This window comes from Neopelma chrysocephalum, unplaced genomic scaffold (genome assembly GCF_003984885.1).
Source record: "Neopelma chrysocephalum unplaced genomic scaffold, ASM398488v2 Primary Assembly neopelma1_23, whole genome shotgun sequence".
In the NCBI taxonomy this organism is placed as follows: Eukaryota; Metazoa; Chordata; class Aves; order Passeriformes; family Pipridae; genus Neopelma; species Neopelma chrysocephalum.
Window position 1 is genome coordinate 3,722,853 of NW_020897691.1, and position 21,020 is coordinate 3,743,872.

Sequence of the window (21,020 nt, forward strand, 5' to 3'; positions counted from 1 at the left end):
TTGGTGTTGCTTATGTAAAATTATTTATAATTGCTTCTACAGCTAATATAATTTAAAAAATTAAAGTAAGGCTTACCACAGTGTGTCATTAGGTCTTCATGGAAATCCAAGAGTTGATCCCGAATTTCTTCAGGGCAAGGACAATCATTTTTATCATCTTTAAAGTTGAGCAGCATGTTAATCTTAAAGAATACAAAAGAAAGACAGATTACACTGTCAGATCAAACAGAACTCTGTCACACATAGAGCACAACAAAAAATAAATTGTCCATTGTGAGTTGTACCTGCTCCTGAGGTGGGGACCGAAATTCTTTTGTTTTTCTAGCTGTCAGGGCAGCAGACATGTTCAAGGCCTGCATCACTTCATTGTACCGGAAGCGTTGATTCTCTTGAAGCTTGGCCACGAAATCATCTGAAAACGCTACAATGGCTTCTATTCGGTGTCGTACTTGGCAATCACACAGGTACTGGAGTAGATGACACATCTGAGAAAACAGTATTGAGAGACGAGTTGGCAAGCTAAGAAATATCTTTTGCATATTATGCAAGTAAGGATGGATTTCTTACAGCAGCAGCTACTATCAAGTAAAGTGTCTGAAATATTTAATGCTGTCATTTAGTACATGTAAAGTAATCTCACACCAGGAATATCTGGCATCTGCAAGAGATTAATGTCCCCCAGACATAATAAAAGTTATAAGAGAATGGATTTACCCCTTTCTTCTAGGGAATTTCTTTTCTGTTTGGATCCATAAAAATGAAGAATTCCCTATTAATGGCACTGAGAAAGTAATTCTTTTTAATACAACAACAGTTGCTTGATCTATAGTGAACAGGTTTATACCATCAGAAAAATACTAAATCTCGTTTCCTGTAAAGAAATTACCTCTTTATTTGACTAACATCAAAATGCTTTATTCCTTGAAAGACAGATTACCAAGTGAAGAAAACAGGATCTGTAAAGAAATGGGAACAACCACTATCACAACAGTATTACTACCTGTAATTTAACTGGTTCTGGAAGTTTCATCTGAAGGAGTCCTTCCTTTGGCATTTGCTCCCCTCTGGTTTCTTCCTCTCCTTCTTCTGACTTGAACTCATCTGAACCCAGCTCCTTCTCTGAGAAAACAATTTCATCCTCCTGGCTCATTGCCTCTTTGAAAACCCGGGGCTCAATCAACTGCAAGATGTGTTTCAGATCCTCATTGTGGAAGATTCCCATAATTAGGAGGGTATAAAAGAGCTTGATGAGAGGGACAAAGAGAAATTCTGTAGAACCCCCAACTGGATCTCTGACATGGAGGCTTCCCTCCTGAACAGCTTCAGTCAGCATCTCTATGGTTTTGGCCTTCAAAATTTCCAGAGGGAATTCAGGACTGAACTGAAAGCATTCACTGCTAATGCTTACAAAACTTGGAGAGGAGAACTGCATTCTTGGCCTTAATGAAGTGCTAAGTCCTATACCAGGGAGGCCGTGTTTTTTGTTTTCATCAGGAAACAAAGTAATACTCTTGGTCTCATCTGTCATTGGAACTATAAATTCATTATTCATCATTAACCTGGCAGTTGCATAGGTATTGAGATGGATGTCAATGAGTAAATCATAATATCCTGCACGTAATAAACCTGGCATGTATTTATTCTCAATAGCATAGAGGAGCTGAGATTCATCCACATGGCTACACAGGGCATGGGCCACTCGGTTGTTGCCTAAAGCACAAACAGCTGAATATAATCGGAGGGTATGGTAGTGAAATTTCAGCAATTCTTCTTGTTCTGTCAACTCTAAAATATCAATTGTTCTGCAGAGAAAAAAAAGAAAAAACAAAAAAACAAAAAACAAACAATACAGTAAATTCCATATCAATGCAAAAACTTCTTTTGAAGGGATTAAAAATTCTCCCTAAGGATAACATCGGCTTAATATCAATTCTAGGGACGGACTTTTTCCACATTTCATCTTTCATGTGAGAAACACTGTCAACCTAAGAATCAAGGACTAATAACAAAGCTCAATCAGAAATTTATTGAAGTTGCTCCTGAATTCTTTACTTCCATTTCTTTTGGGGGAAGAAATCTAAATTATTTACTTAACACAGAATATTTCTTCATACTACAAACAAGAATTTGCATAATTGAAAATTAAGATTTTAAAATCCATAGAAATTGAGATCTTTATATCATTTACTGGCTTTAGATCTCAGATTGCAAAATGGCAACAGAGTAACCAGTTCATTTTAAGAGGGTTCAGGGTTGGGGTTCTTTGTTTAGAATTCTTACCTAAACAAGTCACCTTTTCATTAACTTGTTTTTCTGTTTTGGCACTGGCAAAATGCTCAGACATTTGGGTAACAAGGAAATCACTTCAATTGTTTAAATTAAATTTAGAAAGAAAAGGAATGGAAGAATTAAGTGGATCAAAAGTCTTTAAAAATCTCTACAAAAAGACACCATTGCTTATTTTACAGATTATCTTTAATAATTTATAAACAGAATTACTTTCATTTTCATTCAAAACCTGCATATACCATTAAAGAGTTTGGAGAGAAACTAGGAGAGGTTGGAAACACAACAAAAGAAGGTAGATTTTAAAACACTGAAAATTAAGATAATTTTCAATATTAGTTAAATCAAAACACACTGCCTTTATTTACCTGTGTTATAAATACAGAGAAGACCTTAGACCTTCTTATAGAAATGGTATTACATGACTAGTTTCATAATACTAACCTAATCCAGATACAGTACAAAACAAAAGCATCAACCTGTTTTCTTCAGGAATATGAAGGGCCATGAACTGCAGAGGATTCAGGCACTGTATCATCCAGCCTTGACGTTCACTGATCCGAGACACATCAATCTTCAAGAAGTGGTTTGGCACTCTGCTCCAAAGCACATGAGTCAGAAACTGGACATGGAGACGTGGAGGACATTGAGAGACTGGGTTTTTGTGTTCACTTTTGAATAAGCCAGCAGATAATGGCATTACATTCTGGAAAATTCCAATGGAAGAGACAATCTGTTTCATCATCTTTATCAAACAGTGCATATTTTATTTCTCAAAAAATACATTCAACATGTAGTAAAGTACAGTGTAACATTAAATTAACATTTTCAGTAGTTTTTAAAACCAGCTGGGAACTGTTGGAAGATTAGCAGTAAGCAGCATTTTCCTTTTTTTTTTTTAATAGCTAAATTTGAAAATAGAAACTTGACTGGAATGTGTGGTTACTTCCTTGTACCAGAGACCCAATTTTCCCTCTTATGATTTTTTCAACATCCAATTATCCAAGGCAAGGAAGCAACATTCAGCTCAGTTTCCTTGAGTGTTTTGTTTCCGTGTACTTTAAAATTATTTTAAAACCCTAACCTAATCTGCAGATACACCAGTCTTCCATGCTCTGTTTGTAGAATAAGGGAGTTGCCTTACTGACCCCAGTGATTTTGTTTCATCATGAAGGATGAGATTCAGAAAATTCAACAGGACTTTGCAATATTCTCTGCTCATTCTAATCAGTTTCAACCCTTCTTATTCAATGTACTGTATTTTAAATTCATGAAGTATTTATAACTGAGTTAAGAATAAAAACACCAATAGTGCAAACACCTGGAATCATAAAAAATATGCCCAATACCAGGAAGACATCACAGGCAACAAATGACTAAAAATAAAATAAAATTATTTTATATAATTCATAAATCCTAAACCTACACAAAACCAAGCATTGTTTACCTTTATTCTTCCCAATTCAAACTGGAAAACATTGGGGCTTGTAGCTTGAGCAAATACAGCAGGAAATAACTTTGTACTTGGTTCAACCTAAATCGAAGATACACAAATACATAACCACAGAAGACAGCAAAACAGTATTGCAAACTAAAAGAAAAGGCAGTCAGCAAGTGCAGGCCTTTGAATAAAACTCCATAAAATTCAAATAGGAGGGAAAAATTAGAGTCATAACAGTGGTGATTACTTTTTCTTACAATTTTGTACAAAAACCTCTAATGAGACGCAGTGTGAGGACTTGGTTTTCCCCCCTCCCATTGGAAGACACCAGCAAAAAATACTCACCTGATAGTACGTGCCTAGTTCCTTGCCATTAGCTGTGAAGGTCAGCAGGCCACTGGCAGCATCGACCAAGCAACCAATCTCCAGACCATTATTATTACGTCCTTGTCCAGGGCTCATGCTCTCTCCTGCGCACACCATATAGCAGTTGCTGCGTTTTATACTGAATGTCAAAAGACAAATTTATTTATGGATGCTGTGTAAACTTTATGTAATGAATTAAGAACAACTTTGCATGGCTGAAACCAGGCCCTGTGGCTGAAAACAGTGGATCCCACCACAACCACTGCCAAAACTCAATGAAACCTGGACATCATAACTGAAAAAATAAAAACTGAATATGACATTGTATGAACAAGTCCAAATGTTTTGTAAAATTCTGAAGACAAAACTGACTTTGCAAGTTAAGGTTTTAAATCATGTAATATTGAGCATAACAGAAGGTTTCTGGCATGGATAATAAACCGAAGTGCTGAGAGGAACTGTTGTACTAATTGTGGCCTCAGAAGTCAACATTTACAGGATCACAGTCTTCAACTATATAAAAAAGCTGCACTATTTTACTTTTCAGTGCCTATTGATTTGACTAGATCACTACTCCACTGTTTCTTTACAAGTAAGAGGAGGTAACAAGTCACACTTTTCCCTACTACTGCTTTTTTTATTATTTTTCCACATCAACCCAGTTACATTAAAAGAGGTGGATTTACACTTTATAAATTACCAGTTGCTTTTATGGGTATAAAATATAGATCATAAGAAAATTATTACCAACCTCTCATGAACCTTCCCTTTTTCATCTCCCAGTGTAACTGTGACAGTACGCACTCTGTCCAAGTCAAAGCTTGTGTCATACTGGTGAAAGTCTGAGGTAATCCAGCCCACCCAGACATTAGCAGGTTCTTGACCAGGAAATATTCTCACTGAATAATAGTACTGTTAATGAAAAAAATAATGTTATCAAATGTTAGTATTCGCTTTCCAGTGTGATTCCAGTTTGATTCAGAACTTGTTGCTCTAAAATCTGGAAACATGTCATCTCTTCAAAAGTAGCATAGACTTGTTCAAGTGCAATTTGTAAGCAAAGCAACAAAATATAAACACAAATCAAACTACAGCCAAAAAAATATGTTTGCTAAAAGAAAAAAAATTGAAAAGAACTATATTGAAGGCTTCTATATCATAGCTTTGTAAGCTATTATTTTACAGCAGCTACAATTTTTATACTGCAGGTGACTCAGTTTCCAGTATATAATATCTTTTAGAAAGAGAAGAATACATTGGGAAGAGGAGTATTTTTTCCCTTTGAACATCAGAGTGAGTGCTTATGGTGCTGATTTTGTCGGAAAAATATGCACAAATCCTGCACAAAACTTTCACCAGGAGTTACATTAAATAAATGCTTTGTAAAATTAGTACAGATGTTTTCAAATGGTCCTGAACAATGACCTACTAGTTTAATGTACTTTTTCCTATTTATTCCTTATTCTAGAACTATTTATTCATCCTCTTTTATGTTAGGTGTTATCAACACTAGTTTCAAAAACGAATTCAACTAGTTTATAGGTTTTCATCTGGAAATTGTTTTAGACTGACAATTCAAAACAAAAGGAACAAAGCAGTCTTAACTTCAGTAGCAGTACAGAACTACCAGAGACAATTAAATTAAAATTTCTGCTTGAAAATTAGACTGTTTCTGAAACTCGTAAAAGCAATTCAACTTTAGCTATACATAAAAAAAACCCCAGCAACCCAAAAACCAAACCAAAACAAAAAAAACCCCAACCAAACAAAAAAACAACCAAAAAAAACCCCAATAAAAACCACCAAAAAAATGCCCCCCCAAAAAACCAAAAACCACAAACCAACCCAAAAAAAAACCAAACAAAAAAACCCCCACCAAACAAAAACCAAACAGCAATCCTATGTTACGATACCGTGGAAGTTTGCATCAAATAATCATAGTCATCCCTATCATCTGCTAGCACATCCTCAGTAAGCCGTGCAGAGTGACTCGTGCTATAATCTGGCTTCGTCCTCCTGAGCATAAATCTGTAATAAAATAAGTAAAATCAAAATCTATTAAAGTCTAATCACAAAGGCAAATTATTCAGAACAGAGAAAGAGACAAGCTCATTTTTAAAAGCACTTAATTCTGACCTTAAACTACATATTCAAAAGTTATTTCACTGGTCTGCCAGGCATGACTGGTATTTTCTTCCACTTTGAAAAGGGGGGGGAAAAAAGTAGCACACCAAATATGCTACTAACCTTTGTTTAAGACGTGAAGGCTTTTCTTGAACATAATCTTTATGGTTGTTTAACTCTGGTTTTGTGGCATCTTTTTCTGTCCGATCAGGAACTAGATGACCATGAGCAGTTTTCATTAGAACCTCAAAATCAGAATCAGCATCATAATCCTCCAAGTCATTCTTTGGGCCAAAAAGGCCAGATCCTGGTAACCCTCCCGCAGCTGATCTGGAGAACACTTCGGCACATTCAATGGGCATGCTTAATCGAAAAAACATGACATCTGTTTTACTGTTCTGTGAACCAAAGGACTTCTGTGTGACTTTCAGACAGGGGCAGCTGTCTATGGTGCCATCAATTCTCATCACCTATGAGACAAAAAGATGTAGTTGTGTTGAAGCCAATGCTTTTTCTGCTTTGTAACTATTCAATTTATATCTCTAGAATATGCTTCCATGACTTGCAAACCTTGCAAGAGTATGCTGTCAACAATCAAATGTATTGTAATCATGTGCTGCCATTTTGAAGGGGAATAAATACTATGAGGAGTGGATGTTATTTGTGGTTCCATTGTTAAATTAAAAAAAAAAAAGACTTAAAGAAATTACCTTTCTCATAACTCTTTGCAACATAATTCCAGCCCTGCCCAGAACAACACAGACCAAAAAATATAAATCATCCATGTACATATGCAAAAACATAAATTGTTTCTTAAATACTACATTGTCATACACAACAGCTGAAAAAGAATTCTTATTTCATCAATTTCAGAAGGATTTCATGGAAAACTTACAAGGCATGAATTTGGTTCCATCAAGATGCACAACTAATTGAGACATAGGTTTTGACACAATTGGCTAATAAATATTTATTAAAATCAAAACCAATTAGCTATGGAAAAATCACAAAGTGTGTGCATTATAAACACATGGTATCTGTTATGTAAAAATGCCCAATTTCTGGAACTTGTTTACAAACATAGCTGTCGCTGCAAAACGAGCTCTTAATGAGGACATCTTGTAAAATTTGTCTCTGAGAATCCCATGTTTACACACATGACAGATTTCATTGATAAAAATACTATCAACCAAGTAATTACATTTTTTGCAACTCTACTGAAGATAAGAAAATTCTAACAGATTCATCCAGAAATGGGACAGCATATCACATTAAAAATCTTGTCTAGAAGTGCAAAAGCAGAAACATAAATTAAACATATTCAAGTGTCTAGAAACATTTTAATAGGATCACAAACCTCAATATGTTCATGATTTGTGGGCACTGGTAGAAACTGAGGGAGCCTTTTACTCAGCCAAATGGTGATGTCTCTGTTTGTATTAACAGCAAAGGGTTCATACCCTTCCTGTAAGCCACATATAGTGAAATATTTCAGAGTGCTGACATCTTTTCCAAAGTTCATTCTTCCCACTTGAGATGGGCCCAGACTGCACACAGGTAGAAATCCTTAAAACAAAATGAAAGAACACATGGGTTGTACACCAGGAACATCAATGAACTGCTCTTGTCCATAACTGAATTAAAAATTATTTGGTAAAAAAAAAACAAATTAATGAAAAAAACAAAGATTATAAATGTAAGCAGTCATCAATAACACATCGCATCTTGCATGTCACCAAGTAAGGTATCTTAAACATAATTCTGAAAAGAAAAGCTCCCTGATAGTCATGAATCTCTTCATGCAACACTCAATTTACTTCATGGAGTCTGACAGCCAGCTCTTGGTTAATCATCCTGCTATGCTGGTAGAGTGTTGCCAATTTTACTCCAATTTTACTCCTACTACTTTTATATTTCCCCTAAAATTTCATTATTCATGGTATTTTGAGAGAATCTTACTTTAAAAGTAATATAGTGCTTGTCCATGCAGCTATAATAATGGAAAAAAAATACAAATATGCACCAAGTGCATGTCATAGATTTAAAAAAAAAAAATTAATCCATTTTAAAAATTCGTAAAACCATGGCTCTGGATAATGAGAACTGACAATATGATACTAGAGCTTCATGAAACAATGTAGTTTGGTTTGAGGTTATGTTTTCTGTTTTACCTTTTGAATCAGTTTCACATTTGCATGCATCTTACTGTTTCACTAGCACAGGGAATTCATTTGTGACTTCTTTGCACTTTTTTAAAAAAGAGGTATTTTTCTCAGTTTCAGTCCAAAAAACTTAAGAAAATCTTCTATTTCTTCTATTCCTTTTCATCCTGTTTGTCAATTTCCACAGCTACAAATCACTTTGTAGATTCATTTGATCTAGTTATTAACAAAATGTTTTCTTTTTTATCAAGGCAGAAGTATGAATCAATTATTCTGATTCACATGAATGTACCAGGTATTGAAGGCTATAAGGACAAAATACAACTTAGTTCCTCTCTTTTTTTTATGCTGCCTAGATAAAAAAAAAGGGCAGAGGATCAATTCATGATACGTGTTTTCTTTAGGGACAAAAGCAAACTCCAGAGCACCATCTACAGGAATGACTGTTAAATGGTCAGTCTTCAGTACCACTTTCTGAAGATTTTACTACAGATATACAAAACTGGTTGTCATATCTATGTGTATTAGACATGATATATTTAATGACATACTCTATTAGTCCTAAGTTCAATTTCAGATTATCCTCACAGCCTGGCTCTTAAATCCTTGCCTTGTAGGCACCAACTTCTCAGATAACATAGCTGATACAGACAACAAAATTTATGTCTATTCCTCTAGTGCAAATCCAATGATGGACAATAAAAAGTATTTTCCAGCACTAGATGAAACAATATTGTATTATACAACACATAACTAGGAAAATTATATTTGCATATAGAGATATATGCCATGGTAAACCCCAGAAGCTCTAGTGGGAGAATTTACTAGGCTCCTTCAAGTTAAAGGGATCCATAAGTTGTTGCAAAAGTTGTTAAGCAAAGCCAAAAATCAAAATTCTATTTTCAATAACCTTACAATTATCAGCTCATCACTCAAAAACTGGTAATGCTTATACCTGTGCATTTTCCTGTGGGCTCAAAAAAACCCAAAAAAGAGAACTCTCAGACAGATTCATTATTAGATGTGAAGCAAGCATTTTACACACTAACATAAAATGTAAATGAGCATTTGAAAGATTCCCTGAAAGAAAACAAAGAAACCAGAAAAAACTCCTACACAGGTAAAACTCTCATTGATGTTTTTACTCAATCTAGTACTTCCCATCAACCCTGTAAATGTAGCCAATACGAAATCAAGATGACACTCTCTCTCACCAATGCAAATTTCATTGATTTCAGAAGGCACTGTACATGTAGCTAACTCATGCAAGTAACTGTAACTGTACAGTAACCCCTGCTCTGTATGAATGGAATATAAATACAAGTACCAGTCCTAATCATGAAAACACTATTCCACCTCTGGTGAAATTCTGGACTGATTTGCCCATGGTTCAGTTGTCGTTAAGGTGTTTTAGGGTTCTTCTGTATATGACAAAGACAGAGCATATCATCTTATAGGAACTGTGCTGATAAGGCAACCACGTGTCTTTCTATGGAATAAAAATGAATTTTCAATACCCATTTCTAAATGGGTATCCAGTCATTTCAGATGTGATGTTTCACAGATTCCATGTAGCTCTTGCATGCTGGAGGCCACATAAAAAGATTATTTGTCCATAACCTGGCTCTTAACCTCCAGGTACATAACTGGGCTATGTAAAAAACTTTTATTTCACTTTGTGAAATAGCAAAACAAGAAGTACTTAAACATTACCACGTGAAGAGTAACCCTCTAGCACTGTCTGTCACATGTGGCGAAAGCACAGGACAGCAACACTTTTCATAATGTTCCCTACTTTCAAGAACACAACATGAACCTCCTGACCCAATCTGTCAAACACTACAAATGGTTCATGCTCATGGAGATCATGAGTAGAAAAAACAAAATTTGGTTTATACAGTGTACTTGTTCGTATCTACAGTGTGAAATTCCCCTTACACAATTGCATAATAAGATGCAATTATGTTTATCAATTTTACTACTGAGATAGTATCTCATAAGCAAATTTGTCTGCCATAATCCAAATCCTCTCATTGGTAGTACAGTCTAACACACAGCACATGAGCCTTATTAAAAAGATGGGAGAGCATCATACCCCATTTTCATCATTCCTAAGTAAATTAAAACTACAGGCCTGATTTACAGTAAGGCTGCACCAGAAATTCTAACCTTTTTTTAAAGCTAAAGATCCCTTTCTGCAGCAACATAACATGCACAGGATTCACTGATAGAAGTGACCTGAAGAAGGGTCTCAGTTAAGCAAGAGCCAATAACAAAACCAAACTAAAGTAAGCCTAACCAAAAAAAAAAAAATAAAAGAGAGAGAAAGAGAGAAAGCTCAATAAAAGTAATTTATTTTGGGTATTTCATTTGCCTGTTTGCATATACACACTCATACACAGAGTTGCCTTCCTGCACTGAGTCCTCTTCCCTCCAAGAATTGTGTATTAAATACCCACAATATTTTCAAATATGGCTCTGAAGTTATTAAATCTGAGATCAATCAGCACGTTCCTTTGAAAACCATATAGGAGGTCTTATCTCAAAAGGCAAGCTCTTTTCCACAAACATGACAATAAAGGAACTTAATGTGAATTACAAGGATATTGTGAAAAATATGAGAAGCTTGACACTGACATTAAGTCTTTGACAAAGTTACCAAAGCCTTCAGGCTTCATGTCAAGCCAGGAACTACTTTAGCAGTTTCAGACTCAGAGATCTGTTTCAGTCTGAACCTGCAACTAGAAACAAGTAGCACAAAAAGTACACCACTATGATTTCATCAACTTGGAAATCAATAGTGGTCAAACAGGCTACCCTCAGAATTTAATAAAATTTCAGTTTCTTTCAGAATCTTACTCTTCAATGGGATTATACTACCTAATAACTGGAAAGCCATTACAATTCAATGGCACCAAGATGATTTTTTTGCATATAGCACTAACAATAAGCCAATTCACACATCCCTTTCCCTCATCACGTTATCGCTGCATCTAAGGAAATCTGAAGTAACAGGCACAAGTCTAGAAAATTGATGGCAATTATGTAATTTTAAAGGAAATTAAAATATTTCTAATTCCTAGAGCATGCCAAAAGAAGGAAAAAAATTCTCCCAAAGCACTCCTGAAAGTAAAATACTCTGAAATCCAGATGAAATTAAAGTGGTTAAAATTCAAAGAGGGAATTGCCTAATTAATAGGTATGAGATTCATACTTCCCCTGGGAATAGGAATGAGTAACCAAACAGTATCATTTACTATTCAAAAAATTTAACTTTATCTCTCAGCTACAGCTGTATTGTTTAAAATATGTATAATACACATGGCAGAATATATGTACCTACAACAAATAAAAGGGAAAGACTGAAGCTTAAAATATTCTTTTACGCTATGATAGTTCAGAAGTTTAAGGCAGTGAACTAAATTAATGCAATTTCTTACTCTTTTCTCTATCTATTTGCACACAAGTATATAATTAAATTTATAAACAAAAATGCTTCTTTGGTATAGAATCAATTTGGCACCCGACATACCCTCACAATCCTTGCCATCTTTGGCAATCCCACAAAGCTCGGTCTGCTGCTTTAGAATTAAGCAAAAAATTCTGAAGGCTAGCTTTGTATCACTTGACTTTACCCTGGATCATATGTCATTTCTCCTCCCAGTGCTAAAACAAAACCTTAAAGATGACTTAAACTTCCTATCATGGTTTCTCACTAATTGGACAGAAATTTGGTAACATTTAAGTACTTCATCTAGATAAAATCTGATGTCCCTTCTACAGCAGGGCGGGTGGACTAGATGATCTTCAATCATCCCTTCCAAACTAAACCATTCTATGACGCATTCTATGATTCTGTTATATCATACAGTGACCTGCTGCAGTGAGGATGAAATATTAAAGGTCATGAATCTGCCATTCCAGACATATCTCTGTAAAACAGTGAAAAGATCTCATGACAAAAGATGGTCACAAAGGTCACAACGGAAAAAAAGTCTTGCCTCATCCTCACACCCAGTAAACTTCCTTTCCAAAGGCTTAATACTAATCAAATAAAGAAAAGGACAAGTGGTAGTTCCTGGGATGGGAAGGGGCAAGGGGGTACAGATGAGAGAATAAGAAACACGCCACAAGAAACACATTAAAGCAAAGTCAGAGCAAAAACTGGGCAACAGGAAGTTAACAGCATGATATATTACAGTACTTACCGTCACCAACCTCAAAGTCCTTGAATGCAAGTTCTGAACCTGAGTCATCAAGCAGGATTTCACCATTTAAGGTGAACATCATAGTGTGCTCATTCATGTCAACCATGCATCCAACAACATCTCCTGCCAGCCAAGAGCGGCCAAAATGCTCATTACCTTGGTGCCACCGCTGTGCCTGAAAAGAATTAAAAGAATAATAGTGACAATGTGGGCGTTCCTCTCGTCTTTAGTGGTAGAACTAATAATTAACCTTCTCAATTAAGACAGCACTGAAATGAACACAGAATATAATTCCAAAACAATGTCTTTGAGTTCTCCAAGTTGAGCCTGAAAATGGAAATCCAACAATTAACTTCATGCAAGCACCCATCACATCAGCATTGTAAAACATCGCTAAGAGAGCTGACAGGGAAAATTGCTATTTCAACATTTTACCAACAAGTAAGAGCATTGCTTATTTTTCTGCAGTTTCATGGAAGATTTGTAATTAAAATAATATTATATCTACTACAATGTTACATAGCTGCTTCACAAACCTTTTTTTAGCAATTACTTTTATTTATTTCAGTAACCTATAAATTCATTACTTGCAAACAAACTTATTCTTTCCTTGAGTATAATTCTAAAAATGTTGTGTGCAAAATAAATTAATCTTAGATTAATACATAGCAGATTTTGGAAGGAATAGAATTACCTGTGGATGAGACAAGCACTGAGTTTCTGATAGATTCCAGAGTAGCTAAGAGCATGATTAATGATACCTATGACTGCAAAGGCTTTGGATGGAGCCTTGGATTGGAATTCAAATAAATTAAAAAGTATTGCAACAAGCATAAAACAAAAAAACCCCTGATAGTAACAAATAGGTTTTCTATTCATATATTCCATCACAAGTAGATTTTTATCATCTGTATTCATCCTGAAAATCATACAAAACAAATGAACTTTTCTGGGTATCCTGAAGATCAAAATTTTTTCTCCAGTCAAGAAAAGAGCCCATTAAAGACAACAAAATAGTTCTGTGGATTGAGACCTAAAGATCAAAACCTAAGATGAAGAAGGCAAACTACAACGCAGCTATTCCAGTAAAAATACAGGATTTGAATAGTTTATTTAAGCCAGTCAGATATTTTACAAAAACAACTTTTCAGTTCTCTTTTCAAGGCATCTTCTCATGCAACACAAGAGTGTAAAAAATAAATTCCCACCACATAAATAAAATACATCTTGAGAGCTTTATCTAACTGGGAACAGCCAGGAATACTCTTGATTTCTGTTATATATTATAATAATAATAAAGTCAATTAATTCCAATACCAGATACAAGAAATACTTTGACAATAGCCTTAGTAATAATTATGGTTTCGATAGCAGTTGCAGTTGCACTTGCCTTCATACTAAAATTAAAAGTTTCACTGAGTCATTTAACCTATTCTGATGATAATAAAAACATATAACAGTTTGTTTTCCTATATATTTTTACTGATTACAGATTTCAATCTGTCATTGTTTCATGCAGAGTTAAATTTGAGCAAAATTTACTGGTTCTATGATACTTCAGCTAGGTTGTAAGGATTTCCATAAAAAACTAGCTATATTCTTTGGAACTCTTACATTTTGACAAAAAATTTGTATCAAAGTTTGCTTCAAACACTAACTGTTAATAATCTTAACCATATTTATTCCCTAATGACACTTCTTATCGAGAGAACAACAGAGTAAAACTTAAAGAAATGATTCATAGCTAATTACAGCTCTGCCAGTATTTTGAATTTAAGTCATTTTGATTTTCAATTCTTTACATAAACTGTACAAATACTGTGAAACTGTGAAAAAAATTATAGAAATGTCAAATCCTGTTAATTAATTTTTCAGGTGACACTGATCCTCCTTATTCCACCTAGGCCCTCAAAGACAGAGAGAAATGATTTCATAAAACATCAATGAAAGATGAGAAGGCAATTAAGTTGAGGCAATGATACACTGAATTAGATGCAAAAATTAAAAGTTTTGCAATCACTTATTATTGCAGATAAACACATACAAACCTTAAAGCCATCAAAAACAAAAGCTTGTTCATCTGAGCCAAGCTCCTGATCTGGCAGACAACCTGGCCTGGTCCAGCCAACTCTCATGTCTCCTGCAGTAACCGCCTCAAACTCAAAGTACCACTTCCCAGCCTTCACTGCGTAAGTCTTTTCTGTGCGGAAGATCCTGAACTTTTCCATTATCCCACTGCACATGTCCAGTCTCACTGCTGTAAGGTTTAAAAAGATAAAAATAAGGAAAAAAAAAACAACCAATGCAGAAAGTAGTGTTAAACTACTGACAAAAATTAAGACAGTGAAAGGAAAAGGTAAAGGAATACCTTTAAGCACAGGCATGTAAAGAAGAACAGCAGAAGGCTGCAGAACAGCCATATGGAGAAAGTGCCCTTTTCCATTCTGGGGAATCAGCATGCTTAAGTACCTCTCTGAAACAACCCTACACTTGTAAATTCACCGAAGGGGGGGGGAGAGAGAACTCAGAAATCTGAGTGCAGCTACAAATCACATGACTCAGTAATAACTCTGATTCTTTTTCTCAGATTAGGAAAAAGAATGCGAAAGGCAAGGATCTCTTTCCACAAATTTGCAATGTATTAAATCCTGTGCGACCTCTGAAAGGTCAGCATTCGAGTCTAATCACCATAACTCCTCTTTTTCCTGAATTTTTTTAAGACCAAATGTGTCTGCACCTACCTGCACCTTTTTATTAGACCATGCTAAGAACCTCTCCCTTTCTCTTCTGTTTTCTCAGCCACATCAAGGTCCACATTTCCAATATCATCTAGAATAGCCTATAAAATCATATCCCTCAGAATTTATTATCACTTCTGATGCCACTATGCCTGACTTAGGTGAGGCTCATTAAGTTTCCTGTAAGAAACTCTGAACTCTCCGCCACATAATTTTTTATCCATAAAATTTTCTCTTTGATAGTTGACAAAATTCATGCCTTAAAAACATTTTTGAAGACCCTCAGTACCTCAACTATACAGATGTAGTACCACAAAGCATGATAACTGAGAATTTGTTTTCTTTTTAAATTCTAAGTAACATAATGCTTTCCAGATTCTAAGCAATCCCAAAAATACAGCTGCTGTGGGAAACCAGTAAGGAATAATAAAGCATAAAACCTGACACAAGAGAGCTTTGTAAAATTAAGTTTAAATAAAAATTAATTATTGGAGATGCAGAACACCACTAGAGGGCTCTAAATCCTTTAATAACTGTATGGATTTTTGCTGATGAAAGAGGATCCCTATAACATGTTTTATGCATCTCAAAAACTTGAGAGGCTTATAAACTGCAAAATCCAAATCCTCAAAATGAGTATAAAAATCTTCTGATGAATGCAGTTCCAGTCTTTGCTCAAGAAAGACCACTTTGTGGGACACTGTTCTGCAGTTCCTTTCCTCTGGTAATTTTGCAACAGCATTGATCACATCTTTCAGATTCAAGTATTGCACTTGCGTTCTTTGCATTTAATTAGTAACTCCATTCAAAGAACCAGATCAATGACCTCTGCATTGTAAGGAAAAAATAGTATTTTCCAGCAGTTCATTCCCAAGTCTAAGGGAAATATAAACAACAGAAAATGAAGAAAAGCACCTATTAGATTTGGAGACACCTGTTCAAAATGTTTTATTGAACCAACAAATTCAGTAGTGGAGTGAAATATTCTAATAGTTTTTGGTTTTGAGAAGAAAAAAACCCCAAATTAATTACCATGGTCTTGATCAGGAGCTTCCAGATTGTAACCGTAACCTAGAAGGGTGCGGACTGCTTCCCGAAGGCTGTCTTTGTTTGACTTCTTTGTTCGATCATCCAAAAGAGCATACGGTACCAGGCGAGGGTTTCTTCTATTCTTCACATCCTGCATAGAGTATGAAAAATCAATTCAATTTCAGAAATTGCATTTTGTCTTAAAGACAAAATTATGCTAGTATAGCAGTATAAAAATTACTATTTATACCAACTGAAACATGGAACTGCAAGTATAGCAAGGATTCAAAGAAGTTGAATAGTCTAGAAAGTAGTAAAACCCACTAAATTCACTAAAAAAAGAAAGTAACACACAAAGAAACAAAACTTTGTGTTTATACCTGCTGTTATTTTCTATCAAATTTATTAATGAAGCAACAATACAAACGACAAAAACAAGGATAGATGCGAAGAGGTTGACAGAAGAGTCAAAGGATTATATTTCAGATGCTGTTTATGAAGCAGATACCATAACAATAAGCTAGTACATAACTAAAATTCAGAGATATTTCTGTACCACAAATATACAGGTTTCGAGTTTTTTTAATTATTATAGCACTTAACAAGATACATAAAATGCTCAACTAATAAAAATGATTAAAACAAAAGTAAAATATACTACTAATAAAAAATAATAAATACATGCAACGCTAATAAATAATAAAACAGATTAAAAAAATCTGTCTTACTATGTGAAATGCTTAAAACATGTATTTTTCCAAAATAAAGCGTCTTGCAAGAATATGGTTGATGTGTTTCATGTGTAGAATTTTTGTAACAGATAATTAAACTAACCTCTCCTCCACCTAAAATGAATGTATTGGTAAGGTTTAATCTTCGTATTTTAGGTTTATTGACACAATATTGATAAAGTTTTCCTCTACTGTAAAATTATCTTATTTGAAAGCAGTATTTAACTGAAATATTTACATGAGAAACATAATTTTTAGTGACTAATAGAACTGTTTTCTTGTCTATATTTTCTTCTCACATCCTGTCAGACTTTTTTGGCAGTCAGAGAAAGCATGCTAAGAACTCTCCATGTTCTTCCTGACATCTTACTATAAAAAAAATTACAGGCCAGACATATAAAAAAATATTGCTGTTTGTGATCTTGAGTACAACACCAATATATTGAGAGGTTTTTATGATTGGTCAGATTTAATAAGTGCAAATATAGTGCCTATTATTTTAGAAAACAGTGCCTACAGTGAAAGTACCTTTCTTCTTTTATAGCATTACAGTTCTAGTTTTAGGAACGTATGTGGTTTTCATTCTCTCTTTGCAGGCAGAAAAGAAACGGCACATCCATTCTGACAAACATTTGCAGGCACCTCTAAATGCTTAGATGCAAGGCTATCTGCCTTTTGCCTTGTCATGATAACCAACTATTAAAAGAGCAGTTATAAACCAGTGCTTGATGATATCTGGTCCTACAAGTGATCCCTCTAGGAGAAGAAACATGAAAGGACAAGCATTATCTATATCCTAAAAGGGCTCACAAAAAGATAAAGATAATGCATTGCTGGGGACACAAATCAAGAACATATCAGCTCTAGTTATATTCAGTGGAAAGGAGAGTGACAAGGCAAACACCAAGACCATTTGAGGGATCTACTTTTCATACTCATTCCAAACACATAAGTTCATATCCCCCTTTTTCCAGTCTTTATTTTGGTAGATGCAGGTAAGGGCTGCATCCAGAATGAAGCAAATGTTGAATTAAATTTTATAAGGAATTATTATTTGATATAAGAATATTCACAGTAGCATCTGAGATGAAACACTGTGGTTTAATTATTTGTCTTGGAAAGGACATAAAAAGAGAACTCATTTCCTCTGAAACATTATGCGTCCCAAAGATATTACCAACTTTTACTGCCTTTAAAAATATAAAACAGAAATTTGGAACAAAAATTCTGTAATTTCTTACCCATAATATACAGTTACACTAATGCATTGGTAGTTGCCATAGCAACCTTTAACACACATTAACATACAGCAATCAGCTGATAACAATGTATCGTAATGAAATATAGTATAAGTGCTTTTAAAAATACCTAAGCACAAAAATGAGAGTGAGTTGAAAAAAAAAACCAAAAGGAATAAAGAAATCTTATGTATTGAACCAACTTGATTCTACAGAATTTTTTTTCCCCTTGGGTTTAATTTTATTTAATATTGTGACCTTTGTCACCCATTCAAGACTGTAGCTGCTTCTTTACATTTGATTGTGAGAAGGGATTTTTCTTTTCATAATTTTGTTCTTCTTTTTCCTATTACACGTCCATCTAAATTTTGAATGTGTTACTTATTGATGAATTAAGAACTGTTATTGTTATACTCATCATAAATTTTTGTACTAATGACCTTCTGCATCTCTGTGGTTTAAGTGTAACTAATCAAGAGAATGATCCTGTACGGTGATTGAGCTTTGCACATTCACAATCAAGTCAACAAGAAAACTGATTAGCTAAGAGCACTAATTTTTATTGAGTATGCTTCCAATTGGTACATAGACTGAATTCTTCCTATTAAATACAGAAAAGTTATTGTAGACTGTTAAAAGAAGAAAAACTCAGCATAAGCTTTTAATTTTTTGTCAGTATTTTCCAGATTTGAAAGTCTAATGCTTCATCAGAAGACTGTTTTGTATAGTGTTTGTCTGGCAACTACTTGGTCACAGACAAATGGTTTGAGCTGGGTTGCACATATGACATTTATATAATTCTTTTGTTTTGAATTCAGATCCTCTCATATCACAGAAAAAAAAACAAAGGAAAAAAGCCTATCCATTTTATTGCACAGCTTTGTCTTCATTTGATGTTACAAACATCCATTAATAATTTAGAATTTAATTTACTTTACTTAGGTAAAAGAAAGCATAGCAACCATGAAAAGTTGGAATGCCTGGCAGAATGTGCCCTGACCGTAAATGGAAGGAACTAATAATGTTAAATGATGTAGCACTGACCAGAAAAAATTGGTATTACTTTATACAGTGTACATTACAGATTCTGCTACATACAGCAGGTGATAGACAAATAACTATTACAAATAACATATACATTTATTTGTATACATTTTAAAAGATTTTAAATAGGCAATAATTGGTTAACAATTGGCACTACCTGAATATAGTTCTTAAAAGTAATAGAAAAGAAATACAGAAAAAAATACCTAAACACACACACCAAAAAATATCACTATGTCTTTTAAAACTTCCATGACAGGTAAAGAACACTGATGCAAAATAATTCTGAGGAAACACACAGGGAGCCAAGAGATACAAACTGCATTTATTCATTCAGTGAGTATGTAACATGTAGGTAACTGATCCAGTGCACTGGAACTAATAACTGGTCTTGGAACTTGCATAGACAGATGTCACTTAACAGCAAGAGTGAAATGAGGAATGGTCATACCAACTACAGCATCATAGAAAACCATAGTGAAATTCTACAAGCAGCTTTAAGAGAAGATCCTATTAATAGATATGGTGTGTGTAATAAGGCTGTATGCTGCAGAAGAAATTCAGTGACAAAAACCAAAGCCTCATATAAACCTCTAAAAGACATCTGAAAAGAATAATGTAGTTTTCAGAGCTATAAATGTGATAACGCAAACCTGTGCACTCCTGGAGCTTCCTAAAGCTCTGAGAAGTTCAGGAACAACACAAATCACTAAACTAAAGAGAATAAAAAAGACACCAGAAACATATGTAAATAAGTTCCATTCAAAAAGAAAGATAAAAAAACCACATACTAAGACGAGTGCAGGAAAAATATGATAATAATGTAATGGGATCATACATTTTGCAATTTGAAGTATTAGACGTGTACGAATACATATTCTGTAGGGTAATTAAATGATTTTTTTTCTCATAACCAAGGCACAAAGAAAATGTATTTTAGCACATATCCAGTGAGACAGATGCGCTGTTGTTTTCTTATCCTCTTTTGCACCATTAGAAAACACTCATTCCACAGTCGTGAATTGATTCTGCTTGCTGTCATATCTCCACAGACATGCAAGATCCACATCTTGCACTACCACAAAGATTTCTGAGCAATTGGCACAACAAATGCTGTCAGAAAGCCAGTGAGCCACCACGTGAGTGTGCTGCATGTACACTGTGAACAGGATCATTTACATACCCTATGCCATTCATGTCTTGTTATCCAGAGGTCTAGCTTTTTTGCATTTATCATGGCAGCTCATGTTTAACCAGAAACCACAAAAATTAAAAATCATTTTATAGGGGAAAAGGAAAAATACAATTCTAAATTGGTATTTACTATGAAAGTAATTTACGAAGTCCAAAGCACTAGAACCATAAAGCACAATAAAGTCCTCATGAAGCTATATTCTTGGCAATGTTAAAAAATACTCTACTCAACCAAAGCAGAAGTTGTATTCCTCATCTGGAGTACTAACAGCTGAGTTCTGACCTTAGAAGTATTTGTATACTTAGTAATATGTGTACCGCTTCTACCGTCTTCATTGAGGACCATACCCATATGGAACGTCTGGCAGAATATGCCCTGACTATAAATACAAGGAACTAATATATCAGTATAAATAATGTAAAATGTGAAAGACCAAACCATCTTGCATTTTGGGCCAA

General features: G+C 34.5%; 1 protein-coding gene across 10 annotated transcripts in view; it reads right to left on the reverse strand.

Annotated features, from left to right (window-relative positions):
- RYR2 (ryanodine receptor 2) overlaps positions 1-21,020 on the reverse strand; it is a 394,099-nt gene that overhangs the window by 126,956 nt on the left and 246,123 nt on the right. For all 10 annotated transcript variants that reach the window (XR_003534458.1, XM_027684666.1, XM_027684677.1 and 7 more), the window contains 13 exons: positions 16,358-16,505; positions 14,636-14,844; positions 12,588-12,762; positions 7,575-7,783; positions 6,341-6,687; positions 6,007-6,121; positions 4,845-5,005; positions 4,073-4,232; positions 3,734-3,820; positions 2,766-2,992; positions 1,001-1,802; positions 285-485; positions 77-182 (listed from right to left, as the gene is read on the reverse strand). Coding sequence is in view for 9 of the 10 variants with exons in the window: in XM_027684666.1 (XP_027540467.1) it covers positions 77-182; positions 285-485; positions 1,001-1,802; positions 2,766-2,992; positions 3,734-3,820; positions 4,073-4,232; positions 4,845-5,005; positions 6,007-6,121; positions 6,341-6,687; positions 7,575-7,783; positions 12,588-12,762; positions 14,636-14,844; positions 16,358-16,505 (2,947 nt within the window). In the remaining variant the exon portion in view is untranslated. The remainder of the gene's footprint in view (positions 1-76; positions 183-284; positions 486-1,000; positions 1,803-2,765; positions 2,993-3,733; positions 3,821-4,072; positions 4,233-4,844; positions 5,006-6,006; positions 6,122-6,340; positions 6,688-7,574; positions 7,784-12,587; positions 12,763-14,635; positions 14,845-16,357; positions 16,506-21,020) is intronic.